At 50.4% G+C, this 17,159-nt stretch overlaps 2 protein-coding genes across 4 annotated transcripts; one reads left to right on the top strand and one right to left on the bottom strand.

Annotated features, from left to right (window-relative positions):
• Nucleotides 1-2,565: 2,565 nt before the first annotated feature.
• CES2 (carboxylesterase 2) lies at nucleotides 2,566-13,959 on the bottom strand. The gene is given in 12 exon segments (XM_039222352.1): nucleotides 2,566-3,268; nucleotides 3,703-3,769; nucleotides 4,264-4,404; nucleotides 4,817-4,961; nucleotides 5,212-5,292; nucleotides 5,409-5,549; nucleotides 5,810-5,908; nucleotides 6,300-6,558; nucleotides 6,638-6,771; nucleotides 7,482-7,623; nucleotides 8,514-8,718; nucleotides 13,853-13,959. Coding segments are annotated over 12 exon segments (1,662 nt in total). The 5' UTR covers nucleotides 13,929-13,959; the 3' UTR covers nucleotides 2,566-3,096.
• A 995-nt stretch (nucleotides 13,960-14,954) lies between these two features.
• On the top strand, nucleotides 14,955-16,919 carry CIAO2B (cytosolic iron-sulfur assembly component 2B). Of its 3 annotated transcripts, XR_005526486.1 has the most exons (6): nucleotides 14,955-15,145; nucleotides 15,300-15,379; nucleotides 15,626-15,751; nucleotides 16,211-16,256; nucleotides 16,440-16,529; nucleotides 16,706-16,786. XR_005526486.1 is itself a non-coding variant. In XM_039222365.1 (5 exons), exons 1-5 carry the CDS (start codon nucleotides 15,004-15,006, stop codon nucleotides 16,801-16,803), a joined length of 492 nt encoding a protein of 163 aa, XP_039078296.1. In that variant the 5' UTR covers nucleotides 14,961-15,003; the 3' UTR covers nucleotides 16,804-16,919. The 3 variants fall into 3 exon arrangements, 2 of the variants coding, with proteins under 2 accessions (XP_039078299.1, XP_039078296.1); XM_039222365.1 differs by lacking the exon at nucleotides 16,440-16,529 and having other exon boundaries at nucleotides 14,961-15,145; nucleotides 16,706-16,919; XM_039222368.1 differs by lacking the exons at nucleotides 15,300-15,379; nucleotides 16,440-16,529 and having other exon boundaries at nucleotides 14,957-15,168; nucleotides 16,706-16,919.
• The last annotated feature ends 240 nt before the right edge of the window (nucleotides 16,920-17,159 follow it).

Genomic DNA, 17,159 nt, shown 5'->3' with positions numbered 1-17,159 from the left:
GGTTACATGTGTGAAAACACAAGGCACAGAACCAGAGCCAGTGGAAGCCTGTTCTTGCCTCAGGGCAGGGGTCTGTCAGGGTGTCTGTCTCTCTGGGACAGCCCCTATCCTACATAAGGGCAGGACTCTCCTCTGGGCCTGAGTGTCAGAAGCATGGCTGGCTGGGGGGTTGGGATGGTGGGGAGTGTGAGGCACTGGCAAATATTTACTAATTCAAACAGAAATACTGGCTCAGTGAGGAATGGGGCGAGGGTCATGTCTAGAGATGCCAGATTCTGTCCTGGGGTTCCAGCTAGCATTCAGAGCTGGAGAGTCCTAGGATCCAACTTCCCTCTATGAAAAATAACCAGTGCACCTTCCTGGATTGTCTTTGGCAACCTCCCAGGTGGAGGCTGTCCCTCCCTCTGAACTTTGATCCATAGGTACATGCAGGAGAGAGCGAGCAAGGAGGGGAGAGAGACAAAGACAGAGACAGGGACAAGAGATAGAGAAAGACACGGAAACAGGGAACCAACCACAGTAAGATAACACTATGCACCTGCTAAAATTAATCAAATGTACAAGACTGATAAGACCAACTGTTGCCAGGGCTATGGAGCAATGAGAACTCTCATTGATGGCTGGTGGGGTACAAAAATGGGATAGTCACTTTAGAAGACAGTTTAGCATTTTCTTTAAAAATTAAACATGTACTTGCCATATAACCCAGCAATTCTACTCTCAGCTATTTACCCCAAAGAAATGAAAACATATGTCCACACAAAGACTTGTTTGAAAATGGTCACAGGAACTTTATTAAAACTAGCAAAAGAAAAGAAATCACTGAAATGCCTATCAATAGAAAGAAATTCGGTGGTTGTGTGGGGCTAGGGTCAGGACAGGGATTGACTGCAAAGGAGCACGAAGGGACTCTTAGGAGCAATAGAAGCATTCTAAGACTTGATGGGATGGTGGTTGTATGTCTCATATATTTAGCCAAATTTGTGAAACGGTACACCTGAAGTGGGTGAATTTAGTTGTGTGTAAATTATTCCACAATAAAGCTGTTAAAAAATAAGATGATTAAAAAACTAGTACTGGGGGGCGCCTGGGTGGCTCAGTCGGTTAAGCGTCCGACTTCGCCTCAGGTCATGATCTCACGGTTCGGTTTGTGTGTTTGAGGTTTCAAGCGCCGTGTCGGGCTCTGTGCTGACAGCTAGCTCAGAGCCTGGAGCCTGTTTCAGACTCTGTATCTCTCTCTCTCTCTCTGACCCTCCCCTGCTCACACTGTCTCTCTTTCTCTCTCAGAAATAAATAAAACATTAAAAAAAAATTTTTTTTAAACAACTGGTACTGGGAACCCACCTTTAGAAAGCATATTGTGTGTCTGCAGGGCTGAAAAACATACAGAGGCATGCATGCTGTGGGTGTTCAATAAGTGCTTTCAGGATGCAAGAGAAGCATTATGCACCAGTCAGCATTTACTAAAAGGAAAGCCCATTCCCTCTCCCTAGTTTAAGACAGCCCAGGCTTAAGGTTATCCTTGTCTGTTATCTGGTGGCTGCTCTGAAGCCTTCAGGCCCCATTTCATGAGCCTCTATGGTTGGGCTTAAATGTAGTGGAGGGAAAGAAGGGGAACTTCCCTGCTGGAAAATCTAGTGTGTGGAGAGAGTAAGTTGGTCAGAGGTAGGGGCATAGCAGGACCCCCAGGTCCATGAGAAGAGGGATACAGCCTCTTAGTGACAGAGAAAAAGTGCTTTGGTGGAACAAAGAGGCAGAGTGAACATAATTTGGTATCTTTGCATGCTGAGATCAAACACTATATAACACAGGGTTTCTTTTGGGGGTGGGGGAAAGAAAAGTTTAGGGGAAGCAATGGGGTAAGCAGGAAAAATAATCATGGGGATGCTCAAAGTGTGTTGGGGGCTGTTCAATGGGGGGGTGTGTTTTGCAAGGAGAATTCCAAAAGGTAAGAGGAGCCTTCCTTGGATGGCGAGGCCTTTGGAAGTCAGGATTACAAGAGTCTCTTCTCCCGGGCTTTCTGGCCTCTCAATCTTACTTCCAGGAAACATATCACAGATAAACATTTTCCTTCATGGATGTGCTACAATCCTGTAAAGTTTGGGTGTCACAGTACCACTGAGAATAAAGGCAAATTTTGGGAGGCAGGTGGCTGAGGGACCCGCCCGGTTCTCCCAGACACTGCACAGCTGGCCCAGGCTCTGGGGGCCCGTGGAAAAGCTCAGGTCTTCTTCTTACAAAAAATGGAGTTGGTCACCTCGGTGGGCCACTGATAAGTGAGTGAGTGGGTGAGTTTATTTATTTATTTTTTATTTATTTTTATTTATTTTTAAGATAGAGAGAGACAGAGCATGAAGCAGTGGAGGGGCAGAAAGAAAGGGAGACATAGAATTTGAAGCAGGCTCCAGGCTCCGAGCTGTCAGCACAGAGCCTGATGCGGGGCTCAAACTCACTAACCGTAAGATCATGACCTGAGCTGAAGTCGGACACTTAACTGACTGAGCCACCCAGGCGCCCTGAGTGTTGTGTTTAAATGTCAGTGATAGATGACATATAGTCTAGGGGATAATGATGGGGACAGGGACTTTTACATTCTCAGTAAAAGCCTCGGTGGTCAAGATATCAGAGCCCCTGGGCTCCTGGCATCCAGATTTTCTACTGACTACCTACAGACAGGAGAGCATGGGGGGGCATGTTGAGAGCCAGGTGTGGGTAACATTTCCCAAAGCATCCTCCTTCAAAGGGAGAGGAGAGGGAGGGTGGGGACGAGGTAGAGGTGAGGAAGAGGGGGTGGGGCCCCAGGCTCAGTGGGGTTTGCGCTTCCATTGGGGTTTGCCCATTCATGGCTTTATTGGGGGATTCACTGAGTATGTCTAACATGAGAGGATGTACAGCAGGGGCTTGGCAAGTAACATTATGCAGTAGGCCCTTAATAAATGTTTGCGGGCAGGCTGGCTGGAAGCATGCATGAATGGCTATGTGAATGAAGGAAAGAAACTACTAGCTCCTCAGTACATATGTGGGGGCACATCTGGCAGACCCCCCCACTTGCATTCAAGCTTACCCCTTCACCCCCTGACCCCCAGACACAGGAAGTTACAGCTCTGTGTGCTTCTCCTCCACCTCCATTAGTTCCTGTATCTTCGTCCAGAACTGGAGCCTGTGGGCCTTCAGGGCTCGGCTCACCGTAGGCTGCAAGTTCAGCTGCAAGTATTGCTCTTCTTGGTCGAACATGGGCCAGTGGGGCAGACCCTTGCCATTGGGGTGCCTGTAGACATGTCACTCTGAGCCCTGCTGAGCCCAGACCTGGCACCCCAACTGGAGTCAGGCAAGGCACCAAACAGGCTGAGTGGGCTTGGGGAATGACGGGGACATTTCTAGACTTAGGAAAGAAACTACCTCCCATTAGTGTCAGCTCCACCAGGGGACAGGGCAACCTGGGCTGTTTTTTCCCTTCCCGTCAGAGAGCGGCTCTGCGGGTAATGTGGCACTGTCACCCTCTCTTCCAGGTCACCTGGAGATGGACTGAGTGCTCGGCACCCATGAGGTCCCTCCCTGTTTGTGTGGGTCCTGGAGCTAGGGAAGGAACCACCATGTAATTAAGGATACCTGTAAGCTAATAAGGCACAACAGAAAAGGGGGACCCTGAATGGGTTCAAGCCCCCACGGCCCCTAGAGGTTGAGGTGGGTATGACATCTCACCCATTTCGAGCGAAGTTAGCCCAGTACTTCATCATCTTCTTGCTAAACAGCTCTTCTTCCTCAGTGACTTCAAGTACAGCGAGCAAGAGGACAAGGGTCCAGGTGAGCGCCAAGCCCAGTCCAGCGCACGGGTCAGCCCCCACCTCGCTCGCCAGCCCGAGTGCAGCCTTTAACTGGCTGCAGCCCTGCCCTCCCAGGCATGTCTCTCTGCCCACTCCCCCCACAGCCCTTGGGAACCAGGCCCTCTCCCCACCCAAACTAGGCTCCCCTCTGTCCTAGGAGTCTCCCTTCTTCCTTCTGACACTGCAAAATCATTTAAGGAACAAATATGCCTTCCAAACACCCTACTCTGCACCCATGCCAGGCATCCATGGTTGAGGTGGGGAGAGGTGGAGGGAGAGAAGGCCCCAACCAGCCTTTCTATCTGTAAGATCTTGGGGCCTGAGTCTGTCCTCTCTCTCCTCTCTGCAGTGAGGGCTATCAGCCTCACTCAGGGACCCAGCCAAGGCCTGCATTCTGAGAATGAGGAGTCTATGCGGGACCCTGCCCAGGAACACTCACCACTGTAGCCTTTCTGGAAGGCAGTTCCAAAGACAAAGAATATCTCATCACCATGGTCTGCCCTCACGTGGGGCGGCTTGATGTCCTTGAAGAAGCTGGGCCGATGCTGGAACTCATAGAAGTAGACAGGGGCATGCACACCTAGGGGTTGGAGTTGGACAGGCCATGATATGGCTGTCCCTTCCCTGGGGCTGTCCTGCATTACCATGGTGACAAGATAGATGGGTCCAATGCTGGTTGGAATCAACAATGGGGTGAGGGAGCTGCTGGGAAGGACCTGGGTTCAAATTGTGACCTGGGCTCAAATTGTGTATGGTTTTAGGTAAGTCACTGAAGGTCACTGAACCTGTTTCCTCATCTGTAAAATGGGAAAAATATCTGTCTGTTAGATTAGCCATGAGGATTTACTGAAACAAGGGACATCATGTGCCTGGCACCTAGGGGCCCAATTAATAGACATGGGTTGGGATCTGGACACCAGTAGACCCTGCCAAGGACCTACAGCTTCGAGCTTCCCCCTTACTGGTCTGGCCTTAGTTACAGATATACTCACGCTGAAAATTGGCTACTTGGAGTGCAGGGATCACGAACATAATGTCTCCAATCATCTCATGGAACTGGACCTGAAGGGTATGTGGGTCCGCACTGTCCCCTATGTACTCCTCCATCAATAGGTCAACAGACTCAGGAGGCAACACCTATCCCAGGTGGATCAGAAATAGTCAGGTTAGGCAGGCTGGTGGCAGCAGGGAGGCAGCTGGATTCGGGCTGGGGAGACCCACCCTGGGATGGTATAGGGAATGGAAGGAAAGGGCCTAGCACAAGGGGGACCCCTCCCTTTGCTCATGGGAGACAATGCATGGACATGATATCTTGGAGATAGGTCTCCTCTGCCTCCGGACTGGAATAAAGTCCCTCTTCATGGGGGCAGGACCCCAGAAGCCTCACCAACAATGCCAACATATTCTGCAGAGTAGCCTTCACAGTCTCTCTGTCCATTTCCTTCTGGTTGTCAGAGATGGCAAAGGCCTGGGTAGTGGGAGAATCTTAAGCTGAAGATAGGATGGGCCTAGATAGAACTATAAGCCCAGAACCCTGTCCCCCAAAGGTCTCCTGGCATCTGGGAACTTGGGGCTGAGCCTCACCTAGGGGATGAGCCAACCGTACTCATCGTTGTTGACACCGATAATGCAGGGGACAAGCTGAAAGTCAGCGGAGGCCAGCAGTTCCTGGGGGTGCCTGGGCAGGAAGGTCCCATCCACCATGCCAGGGATGATCCTGAAGTGCTGAGAGGGCCCACAAAGTCAGGTCCCATTTTCTGATCCCTTCTGAGTCCCATTTACCCCTTCACAGCTCATCTGGGACACCCATACCCCCTCTCTAGGAGGTCCTAGAGCTGGCTTAACATGGCCTGGCCTCAACTTCCTGCTCAAGGCTGCGAGGACAGCAATGTGTGAGATGGGATAACTTGCCCAGAGAATGTAAAGGATGGGCTCCCCACACCTGTCAGTCCTTTCCCTTTATACACGTGTCCACTCAGCCCAACCTCATTAATGGCAAGAATCTCCTCTTCACTCTTGTCCCGCAGACATTTCACCAGTGCCTCTGAGTCAGTCTGGCCACAGGCAGATATGTTGGCCACCATCTGTAAGGAGACCAGGCAGGGGCTGGCTCATGCTTTCAGGCAAGGGAGAATGATTTGCCCCAGGTTCCAGCTGGGGGCAGGTATACCACAAATCTCTCAGATATTATGTGTGGATTCAGAGGTCTTCGCCAGAAGGGCCAGCCCACCTGCCTAGATGGTCCTGCCCACAATGGGGCCCCTAGGGCAGCAGTTTTGTGGGCCATAGAACATGCTCAGCCTTTGTGATGGCAGAGGTCTGTGGATTCTGATCCCTTAGCCCCTCAGCAATCCCCTGAGAGATGGCAGTTTCCCAGGTGCTCTGATGGCAGGGTAGTCCTTGTCCTCATTTAACAGAGTAATGGAGGCTGAGAGATAAGAGATGAGGCAGCTTCCCACAGTTGGGGTTACTCACCATGGAGACCGCATCAGATGAGTTAGCAATGAGGCTAGGCAACAGGGCCACACCACTCTCCATGATGGCACCGTGGAAGAGTCCTTTGGACATGGGGGACACGACATGTGAGGACACACTTGTGCCACCTGCAGACTCGCCAAAAATGGTGACACGGCCAGGGTCTCCTCCAAAATAGGCAATGTTTTGCTGGACCCAGCGTAGTGCAGCCACTTGATCCAGGTAGCCCCAGTTGCCAGTTGCATGCTTGTCTCCAGTGCTGAGAATGGCAGGGACAGGGATCATGGGTTGTCCTGGGTTCACTTAGCCGGCATTGCCCTGCCTAACCCCAGTCTCACCTGAAGAAGCCTAGTACACCCAGGCGATACTGGATTATGACCACCACCACGTCCTCAAAGGCCGCCAGTGCAGAGCCATCATACATGGAAGCCATGCCGATTACAAGCCCACCCCCGTGGATCCACACCAGCACCTGGAGAAATTAAAGCACAGACACCGTGTGGCTTCCAGCCAGCCCAAACCCCACTGGGGCCACTGCCTAGATTAACCACCACTTTGGCTCTGTCTGCCTCACCACATAGATAGAACTCAGGCAGGACAGGGTGGCATCTTCATGACCTGGGCTGAAGGTGACCCAATTTCTATCAGCAAAACTTGGCCTCATCCCACATATACATTAATTAAAAGTTTCTCCACTCTCAGGGTGCCTGGGTGGCTCAGTTTAATGTCTGACTCTTGATTTCAGCTCAGGTCATGATCTTGGCAGTTTGTGGGTTCAGGCCCCGCATTGGGCTCTGCATTGATAGTGCAGAGCCTGCTTGGGATTCTCTCTCTCTCTCTCTCTCTCTCTCTCTCTCTCATAACTAAATAGACAAATAAAAAAAGTTTCTCCATTCTCATAGATCAATGGATATAGCACCTGAGTGGGTCTCCTGGGCATGAGTTAGTTGGGTGAGCCCAGGACCACAGCTTCTGACTTCCAGGAGCAGTCAGCATTCTATGGCCCCATGCCCAAGGGTCAGCCCTTCATGTTGGGTATGAAGCACTCCCTTGGACCCACTAGTGAGAGGCTTCTCAACAGGGTTCACACTGCAACATGGCCAGTCTTGATCTTGTTCTTTCTAATCTTCTTGCAGAAGAAATATCCTCCCACACCCCAGCTGGCTGGGGCTTGGCACTCACAGGCAGATTGGAGCCTTCCCTGGCATGGACTGGTGTATAAATATTGAGGTACAGGCAGTCTTCAGACGTGGAGGTGGAAGGCAAGGTCACATTCAGCAGTTTCAGAGCCACTCCTTTTGAGAGAGTGATGTTCTGCAGACACCTAGTGGGGCCATACCATAGTCAAGACCAGATCCTGGGCCTGGATTTGCACCCTGCCTCCCTCAGTCCCACGTCCCCCAAGAACTTGCTCATACATGGTCTTCCCCTAAAACCCTTCTGCACCAAGTTACAAGCCACAGGCTCTGGGGAAGCTGTGATTGAGGCCAGTCTTCCAGAGAGGCCTCAAGGTTATAAGGGCCTTGGATACCAGTCCTCCCAAGGCTGGGAAATCTTGACTTTTGGGGGTCTCTGTGAGAGCCATGGGTTGCATGTGTTGACATTCACCACTGTCTCCTGTACTCAGACAGGCTGGGAACAGAGGAGTAGCCCACATGTGTGCTGCCTGCTTGAATGGATATTAATTTCTCATGAGAAGAGCAGTGGGACATCCCTCATCTCAAGTCAGACTGTCAGGGAACCTCATCACTCCCACATGGTTCTCAGTTGCAAGAACATACACATGCCCTTTGGCCAATGGCAGCTGGCCCTGTCACTGGCACAGTAACTGCACACAGTGGGGGTCCTCCACTCCTCAGGGATCTATAGTATCTGCTGCTGGAGTCAGGGGTTCCTACAGTGTTCAAGGAGCCAATGCAACCTCTCCTGGAGACACTTTCCCTGATGGCAGAGAATACTTGACGTAACCAGGACCTAGGCAGATCTGTATCTCTGCTCATCCCTTCAGCACTTGGAGCTAATGCCCTTTAAGTGCCAACCCCTGAGCCTGGGAAAGTTACTTTGCCCTTCCTTGCTCATGGAAAAAATGCATGTGGGGATCCATCAAACTCAGAGGGGAGATTGGCTGTGAAGGCTTAGATGAAATGACAACTGCATCCTGGCCCAGAGTACCCTCCACCCCAGAGACTGGAGTTCCTTGGACTTCCTGCTTACACGGCTGGGTGGAAGGTCCCATCCTTTACACCACTCCAAGATTCAGGGGGTTCAGGGGGTGCAAATCGCAGTGGCCCTAGAGGCGGCTTAGCAAAGGGAATTCCCAGGAAGGTGTGGACCCCCACATCAGTGCCTTTCACGTGGACGAGGCTCCCCCGCACCTGCCCCGTGTGTGTGGTCCGGATGGGGCTGACAGCGTCCTGGCCTGTGAACAGAGAAGTGGACATCAGGATTGAGTCTACCAATTAGTTGCCCTCCCAAGCTACCGAGGCTGCTTCAGCCTGTCTTCAGCCATGGGACTCTGATCTACAAACACTTGCTTTACAAATTTCCTGCCTTTAGCCTTTGTGTGTCTACCCTCCCCGCAACTCCTGCCCATCCCCCCTCCCCACTGTCCTTGCTGGGTCTGGCCCCAGCCTCTTCTACCACACTCACTGAGGCTTCTTGGAACTTGGCACCGTGGTTTAGCTCCAGGAGCTTCAAGCAACGGTCACATTAAGGTTGAAGGGGTGAGAGTGTCCTTTCTGCCAACAGTGTGGGTCATATGAGGCAGTAGAACTGTGACAGTTGGACACTCAGGCTCCTGTGCTTAGGGATCTCATGCTCTAGGTGTCAAGAAATGACGTAAAGAAAGCATCCTTCAAACAGGGGCACCTGGGTGGCTCACTCAGTTAAATATCCAACTTCAGCTCAGGTCATAGTCTCATGGTTTGTGAGATCAAGCCCTGCATCGGGCTCTCTGCTATCAGCACAGAGCTCTCTTCAGATCCACTGTCCTCCCCCCCACCCAACCGCTTCTCTGCCCCTCCCCTGCTCGTTCTTTCTCTCTCCCTCTCTCTCAAAAAAAAAAAAAAAAAGCATCCTTCAAACAAAGTACTGATGTTATGAGGAGAGGACAACCTGTCCTACTATGGGGATCAGGGACAGAGGAAGTGACTGAAAGTTACCTAACACAAGGGGCCAAGCTGATATTCTTTTTTTTTTTTTTAAATATATATATAAATGTTCATTTTTGAGAGAGAGATAGAGTTTGTGAGCAGGAAAGAGGCAGAGAGAGAGGGGCACAGAGGATCCGAAGCAGGCTGAAGCCGGACATTCAACTGACTAAGGCTACCCAGGTGCCCCCAAGCTGATATTCTTAACACACCCAAAGAATTTCTACAAATGAGTAAGAAATATGCCAGCTGCTCGTATTTGGTGAAAGCATAGGAAATGGTAAGACAATATATTCAGAGAGTAAGGAATACAAAGAAATGGCTCATACACCCATGAAGAAATGTTCACCTCAATCATGCTAAGAGAAATGTTCATTGAAATCTCACTGTGATGTCAATAACTTACTTTGTCACAGAAAGCAAGATAATCAGACAATGTATGTTTTCTACTGGAGGTCCATAGCACTACGTGAAGTAGTCTTGCCCCAAAGCATAAAGCAGAATGTAAAATTTAAATCTGGTCAAGCCTTGAGAATATAAATGTATGAATACAAGTTGACAAGCATACTGCAGAAGAAGAAACAGTTAAAAGACACCATACAGATATAATTAGTGAAGGTCAAACTCTAGGATCCTCTTCAGAACAACTAAATTGGTTTCTTCAATATAACAGTGAAATTACAAGGAAAATAAAAGAAAGGCAGAGGAAGATGCTGAAGCTTAAAAGAGATTCACATAAAGAAACGGATAATGGGGCTCCTCACTGGCCCAGTCAGAGGAACATACGACTCTTTATCTTGGGGTCATGAGTTCAAGCCCCGTGTGGAGTATAGAGATTACTCAAATAAATACAACTTTTTTTTTTTTTAAAGACTGATAATAACAAACGTTGGTAAGGATGTGGAAAAACTGGAACCTTCACACATTGCTGGTGAGGAGGTAAAGTGGTGTAGATGTTTTGGAAAACAATCTGGCAATACTTCAAAGAGTGAAACATTGAGTTACCATAAGACCCAGCAATTCTACTCCTAGGTATAAACCCAAGAGAATTGAAGACATATGTCCACAGAAAAACTTGCGCATGAATGCTCTTAGCAGGATTATTTATAATAGCCAAAAAGTGGAAACAGTCCAAAAGTCCATCAGCTGTTCAATGGATCGATAAAATGTATCATATCTATACACTAGAATATCATTCCAGCAATACAAAGAAAAAAGGACTGAACATGCTACAGCATGGATGAACCCTGAAAACCTCATGCTCAGTGAAAAAATTCAGCCACAAAGGATCACATATTGGATGCTTTCAGTTATACAAAACGCCAAGAATTGGCATATCCATAGAGACCTAAAGCAGATTGGTGCTTGCCGAGGGCTCAAGTTGGGGGAAAGGAGGAATTGATGTGGTGAACTCTGTGAATATACTCAAAACCATTGAACTGTACACTTGAAATGGGTGAATGGTATGCTATGTGAATCATGTCTCAACACTGTTATAAGAAACACATCTACAAATTTCCAAAGTATGGACCTTATTTGAATCCTGGTTTTTAAAAAATCTGTAAGTACTATTTATGAGATAATACAAAGTAAGAACATTTGGCTAGATACTTGATTGCATTAAGAAATCATGACATTGAGGCTCAGTTGTTAAAGCATGTGACTCTTGACCTCAGGGTTATGAGTCTGAGCCTCACGTTGGGCATAGAGATTATACCCAGAGATTATTTAAAAATAAAATCTTGGGTATCCTGGGTGGCTCAATCGGTTAAGCATCTGACTTCGGCTCAGGTCATGGTCTCGTGGGTTGTGAGTTTGAGCCATGTGTCAAGCTCTGTGCTGACAGCTCAGCGCCTGGAGCCTGCTTCAGAATTCTGTGTCTCCCTCTCTCTCTGTCCCTCCTCTGCTCACGCTCTGTCTCTCTCTCTCAAAAATAAAACATTTTTAAAAAGACAAAAAACTTAAAAAATCTTAAAAAAATAAATCATGATATTGGTGTATGTCTATATATTTCTTTTAATAGGAGATTAAAAATCTATACATGATATAATATCTGGGATTTGCTTTTATTTGAAGAAAATAAAAGGAGAGGTGCAAAGGAGAGGTGGTAGTCTAGACAAAACCAGGTTGCTCAGGTCTCAATAATTGTTGAAGGTAGATTATGGATACAGCAGATCTGTTAGATTATTCTACCACAGACTGGAAGCCGTTTGATGCTGTGTGGCTGACGGCAGCCCCCAGACCTTGGGGTGCAGGGAGGTATCCAGTCAGGCTTCCCGTTCTCCTGGTGTTAACTTCACTGGCTCCTGACTTCCTGGAGCTTCCCCTACTGCAGGTTCAGGTTCTGCTTCTGCAGAATTTGGCCAGTCTGAGCCTGGTTCCATAATCAAAAGAAAAAAACAAAACCCCTAAACAACCCCAGGGATCTATATCACCTACAGATCAGAGACAACAGGGGATAGAGGCCTTAAAGGTGGACCCAGAAACTGAGTCCTGAAAGCAAGGAGGAGCTTTTCAGGATGGGCAGTCACACTTCCCTGCCTTTCCTCATGCCCTTCCCTTCACTCTGAACAAAGGTCATTCCCATTTCTCCATCTGTGGCAATCCTGACCATGCACCTCCTCCAGGAAGCTCTCCTGGGTTCCTCCATCACAGCTCAATGCTTCTACTCTTGAGCCCCCAACACCCTTATCAAAGAGTGAAAGGACACTCTTTCATAACGACAGTGAATGCAGTGACTTCAGGTTTGAGGACAGGGTTGTTGGTATTGTGGAGGATGCCCAAGGGGGCCTGGGCCGAGGGGAAGTGGCCATGCCAGTGCCTGCCCATCACTGATTTTTGCATGTTCACTCAGGTTCTCCCGCCAGAACCACCTTTCCCTTCCCACCCTGCCTGCCTACCTACCCCCTGCCCAGATCACCTATCAGATCAACATGGATCAATATGCTTGATGCCGTATCGTGTGGATAAGGCCAGAGTCAGCACTCACAGGTGCCACTGAGGGCAACTGAGCAATGTTTTTCCAACCAAAGGCCCACCCCTCTCCCCAGTAACATGCTGCCTGCAAACATTTCCTTGCCAGGTGAGCTATCTGTCCATGTAATTCACTGAGGTCACTGGCCTCCAACGGCTGAAGGTTGTTATAGCAAAGGATGCAATGTTGAAATGTCCCTGATCAGAGGCCAATTACATCAAGGATCCTTGAAGAGAAACCGTTCCGTGAAACAGTATGAGGAAGCACTACCATGTATAGGCATAGGGAGTTCATCCCCTGTGTCAGGAAATAGGAAAGCTGGGTGCCAGAAAGGGAGGGCGTTTGTGGCCATTTATGTGAAAACCAAGGATGTGTGCATACATCCATTCTTCAGTAAACTCCTGAGCAGTGTGTAAAACCCCTGGGGACCTTGAAGGAGCCAGAACGGGATGGGACAGGAAAGGGTCCGACATGTCATCTGTGCCCTTTTATGGCTTGTCTATTATTTCTTTTTGAAAGTGGGTCCAATCCAAAATATTAACATTTTTAAAGGGAGGTGTCAGCAACACCTAGCAAATCATCCTGCTGGAAGGTCTTGGTGACCTCTGAGAGCCTGGAGAACAGCTGGTAAGGGTAGAAGTGGGGTGGGCTACGGGGAAGGGTTAGTGTGGATGTTTCGAGGGCAGATTCTACCGGAAAGGGGCAGCATAGATTGGCCTCGCAGATAGGGCCATTTTGGGTGAGAGGATCACGCTGGCCAGAGGGGGCAAAGGAGCTGCAGAGGACGCAGGCATTATGCCAGAATAGCCTAAACTATTGGTAACGGCCGGTAGAACCCAAGGCTGACACAAAATGCGATCACCTTTCCTCGGGAGGCCAAGAGGTGCCCTCACTCTAGGTGAGTGCATGGGGCAAAAATGACACAGACGGCCTCTTTGACACGCTTCAGGATGCAGAGGAGGGGGCTTGGGCTTGTAGAGCCAGATTCCCCAAGGGCCAGTAACCTTGACTGCGGCCCCTTTGGAGGGGCCTTCAGTGGGTGCCAGGATGCTTTTCTGGCCAAGGACACAACACATAAAGCCAAACCGCATCAGGAGTGTAATTATTGTGGTCAGCTCCACCACAAACATTAAAAAGAAAATGTCCCAAATTACGCCCCCCACCCCTGCCTGCCTCACCAGGCGCTGCTCAGAGCTCCTGGCCCTGCTTGCCCCAGAGTATTTTGTAACCTCAGACAGTCCCGACTCTCTGTGCCTCTGGGAGCCCATCCCTGGGGTTTCCAGCATTCGGTCTGGTGCAAGTTTCCTTCACTGTGGTTCTCCACCCGTTCCACCTCTCTGGGACCTTTCCTCCTGCAGCCTCGGGTCCTGACTCTGCAAAATCTGGGAGGTCCGACCCCCATCCCTTGCCGTCCGTCAAGGGAGCCTCACCCTGGCCCAGGACGAGGAGAAGCAGGAGCACAGAGACCACGGCGCTCAACCGCCAATGAAGTACGTCCAGTCGCATTGTCTACACACAGCACACTGCTGTTTTCACCCAAAGACAGCCCAGAGGCTTATCCAGCGGCAGTTCTTTGACTTCCCCGTGTGACATCCCCCCCCGCAAGGCACGGAGTTTGGCCTGGGCTGGGAGTAGGTGGGGCAAGCTGGGGAGGGAAAGGTGGATCTGACGGGAAAGCCTGACTGAACATGCAAAAACCAGTGACAGACAGGAACTGGCACTTTCCCTCGGCCCAGGCCCCCTTGGGCATCCTCCACAATACCCCTATGATACCAACAACCCTGTCCTCAAACCCGGAGTCACTGCATTCGCTGTCCTTTTAGTCATAGGCCTAATAAGGGTGCTAGAGAGTGGGAGCAATAACCTGTGAATGGGGAACCCAGGAGAGCTTTCTGGAGGAGGTTCACGGTCAGGATTGCCACAGATAGAGAAATGGGAACGACCTTTGTTCAGAGTGAAAGAAAGGGCATGAGGAAAGGCGGAGAGGTGTGACTGCCCATCCTGAAAAGTTCCTCCTTGCTTTCAGGACTGTTTCTGGGCCCATCTCAAGGTCCCTCATGCCACATTGTCCCTGATATAAGGGTCTCCGTGGGCCTCCTCTCTATTCAGTCAGAACCCGCCTTTTGAACTGCACACACGACTGTGGCATTATCTTAAGGCCAACCGCAAACCAATCTCACGCTCCCCTCCCCCGCCCCCCACGTTCCCCGCCCAGATCGAGCTCAAGGTCATTTATCTATTTGACAAAGATTTAAAGAGCGCCTGCTAGTCCAGGTGCTGGGGACTTGGCAGGGCACTCATGGGAGACCGTGGCCTCCGTCGTCCCACACCCTACGGGATCGAACGGCCAGCACCTCTCGAGTGGCTTCTCTGTGTATTTGCCGAAGCGGTCTGTATTTCCCCGGGATAGCGTACAGAGGGAACAGCGGCCACAGGTCCCCCCAAACCCCAGGTCTAGTACAGCTGGTGTTGCATGTCCCTCCAGCGACCCCGTCGCCACGCCACGCCCCCTACCCATTCCCCGGAAGTGCTCCGGTAAGAGCGGAAGTGCACGCCTACTGCGGCCGGCCGCGGTTTCGCGATGGTGGGTGGCGGCGGGGTCGGGGGCGGCCTCTTGGAGAACGCTAACCCCCTCATCTATGAGCGCTCTGGGGAGCGGCCGGTGACCGCGGGCGAGGAGGACGAGCAGGTTCCGGACAGCATCGACGCGCGTGAGATCTTCGATATCCGCCGCTGCTGCGCGCGGGCATGTTCGCGGGGGCCTGGGAGGGGGCTGATGATGTCTCGTAGTTGGTAGAGATGTGTTGGAGCCAGGCATTCCCGGCACAGGGTTCTGAGTGGGTCAGGGCGCAGAGTGCCTTTTCCTTCACTTGCCACATCTGATTCGCTCCATCAATGACCCGGAGCATCCACTGACGCTGGAAGAATTGAATGTAGTAGAGCAAGTCCGGGTTCAGGTGAGTCATTCCCAGCGTCTGAGGGAGCAGGTTGTTCGAGAGAGTCAGAAAAGCTCAGCTGGGCATTAGGAGGCTGGCGTTCTCTCAGCTCACGGACTCCACAGAGGATCTTGGGAAGGGGAGGGGATTGCTGTACCCATTGTATGGATGAGGAAACTGAGGCCCGTAGAACTTTGACGACTTGCTTGAAGCAGCACACTAAGAAGGACAAAGGGCCTTCTCCTGAGATCTCATTCCCTCAACCAGGTGAGCGACCCCGAGAGCACGGTGGCCGTGGCTTTCACACCCACCATTCCGCACTGCAGCATGGCCACCCTTATTGGCCTGTCCATCAAAGTCAAGCTTCTTCGATCCCTTCCCCAGCGTTTCAAGGTAAATTGGAACTGAGGCCCAGGGTGGGACAGGGGTGAGCTTCTGCTACTGAGGAGGACATGGAGAGAATGAATATGGACATCAGAGTGAGTGCAGCAAGGAGCCCACCTAGCAGAGATGAAACTGGGAGGAGCCTTTCCACTTGCACGGGACAACAGGTATAAAGGCCTGAGCTAGAAAGTGCAGTAAAGTAGTGAGTGTGGCAGGAAGGGAAGAAGGAAGCTGTAGATAGATTTGGAGCAGGGATGGGGCACAGGCAAGCCTTTAAATCAACAGTACTCAGCCAGTTCTTTGGGTAGAGATGATGGAGTGGCTGTGGGTGGGCTTGGGGCATAATAGAAGGTCCAGAGTCCACAGTCATGATTAGGACAAAGGATCAGTGGAAGGTGGGATATGGGGGAGAGGGAGCAAGGGAGTTGACAAGGATAAGTGCTTAGGCCCCACCTGTCTCCCTCCCAGATGGACGTGCACATCACACCAGGAACCCATGCCTCGGAGCATGCAGGTAAGCGTGGGCTGATGTGGAGGCATTGGCCCTGTGGCTTCCCCCTTGGCATGGTGCATTGTAGGGCAAGATGGAAGGAGGGGGACTGGGCGGGTGACTTCTCATTAGAGGAGTGAAGCTGGCCTGACTTAGGTCTCCTGTACTTACCATGTTCTTCCATCCTTGCCCTTTCTTTCTCCTAAGTACACAGGACCAGGGTGTGTCAGACTTTATAGTACATGAGGCAGCAGACACGAGCAGCCAGGTGGAAGGGATCCCAATAGGGTAGGATAGGTATGGGCTCTGGTGGTTTGAATAGCTTGGTCAGAGCTTAGGATCCTGGGAAGGAGGTGACAGTAGGTTGGTGCGAGTGTGTGTATATACATACAGACACAGGCTTAGAAGTGGGGTTGGCTGACAGGCTGGCCAGAGCCTGGCTTTGATCCTCCTTCCTATTCCTTCCTACCCAGTGAACAAGCAGCTTGCGGATAAGGAACGGGTGGCAGCGGCCTTAGAAAATACCCACCTGCTGGAGGTAGTGAACCAGTGCCTGTCAGCCCGCTCTTGAACCTGACTTCGCCTCCAGCCACACCCCGGGCTCATTGCCTTGTTTTCTTGAATCACTGACAGTGAGAAACTAACAGTTTGCATTTTGTAATAAATCCTTAATTTATATTAATTTCCCATTATGTCTTAGATTCTTTCATCTTGGTGGGGTCCTTCAGGGTTTGAGAGGAGTTGGTGATCGTGAGTGCGAGTTCCTATACAGGCTGGGTTGATGAGACGCAGTTCATTAAAAAAAAAAAATTAAAACAAAATTTTTTTTTTTTTTGTTTTTAAATTTCTAGGAGAGAGAGAGAGATAGCATGAGCAGGGGAGGGTCAGAGAGAGAGGGAGACACAGACTCTGAAACAGGCTCCAGGC

Source organism: Hyaena hyaena, unplaced genomic scaffold (assembly GCF_003009895.1).
Source record: "Hyaena hyaena isolate Hyena2069 unplaced genomic scaffold, ASM300989v1 scaffold_18, whole genome shotgun sequence".
NCBI classification, from domain to species: Eukaryota; Metazoa; Chordata; class Mammalia; order Carnivora; family Hyaenidae; genus Hyaena; species Hyaena hyaena.
This window is presented reverse-complemented; position numbering and strand designations above follow the sequence as displayed.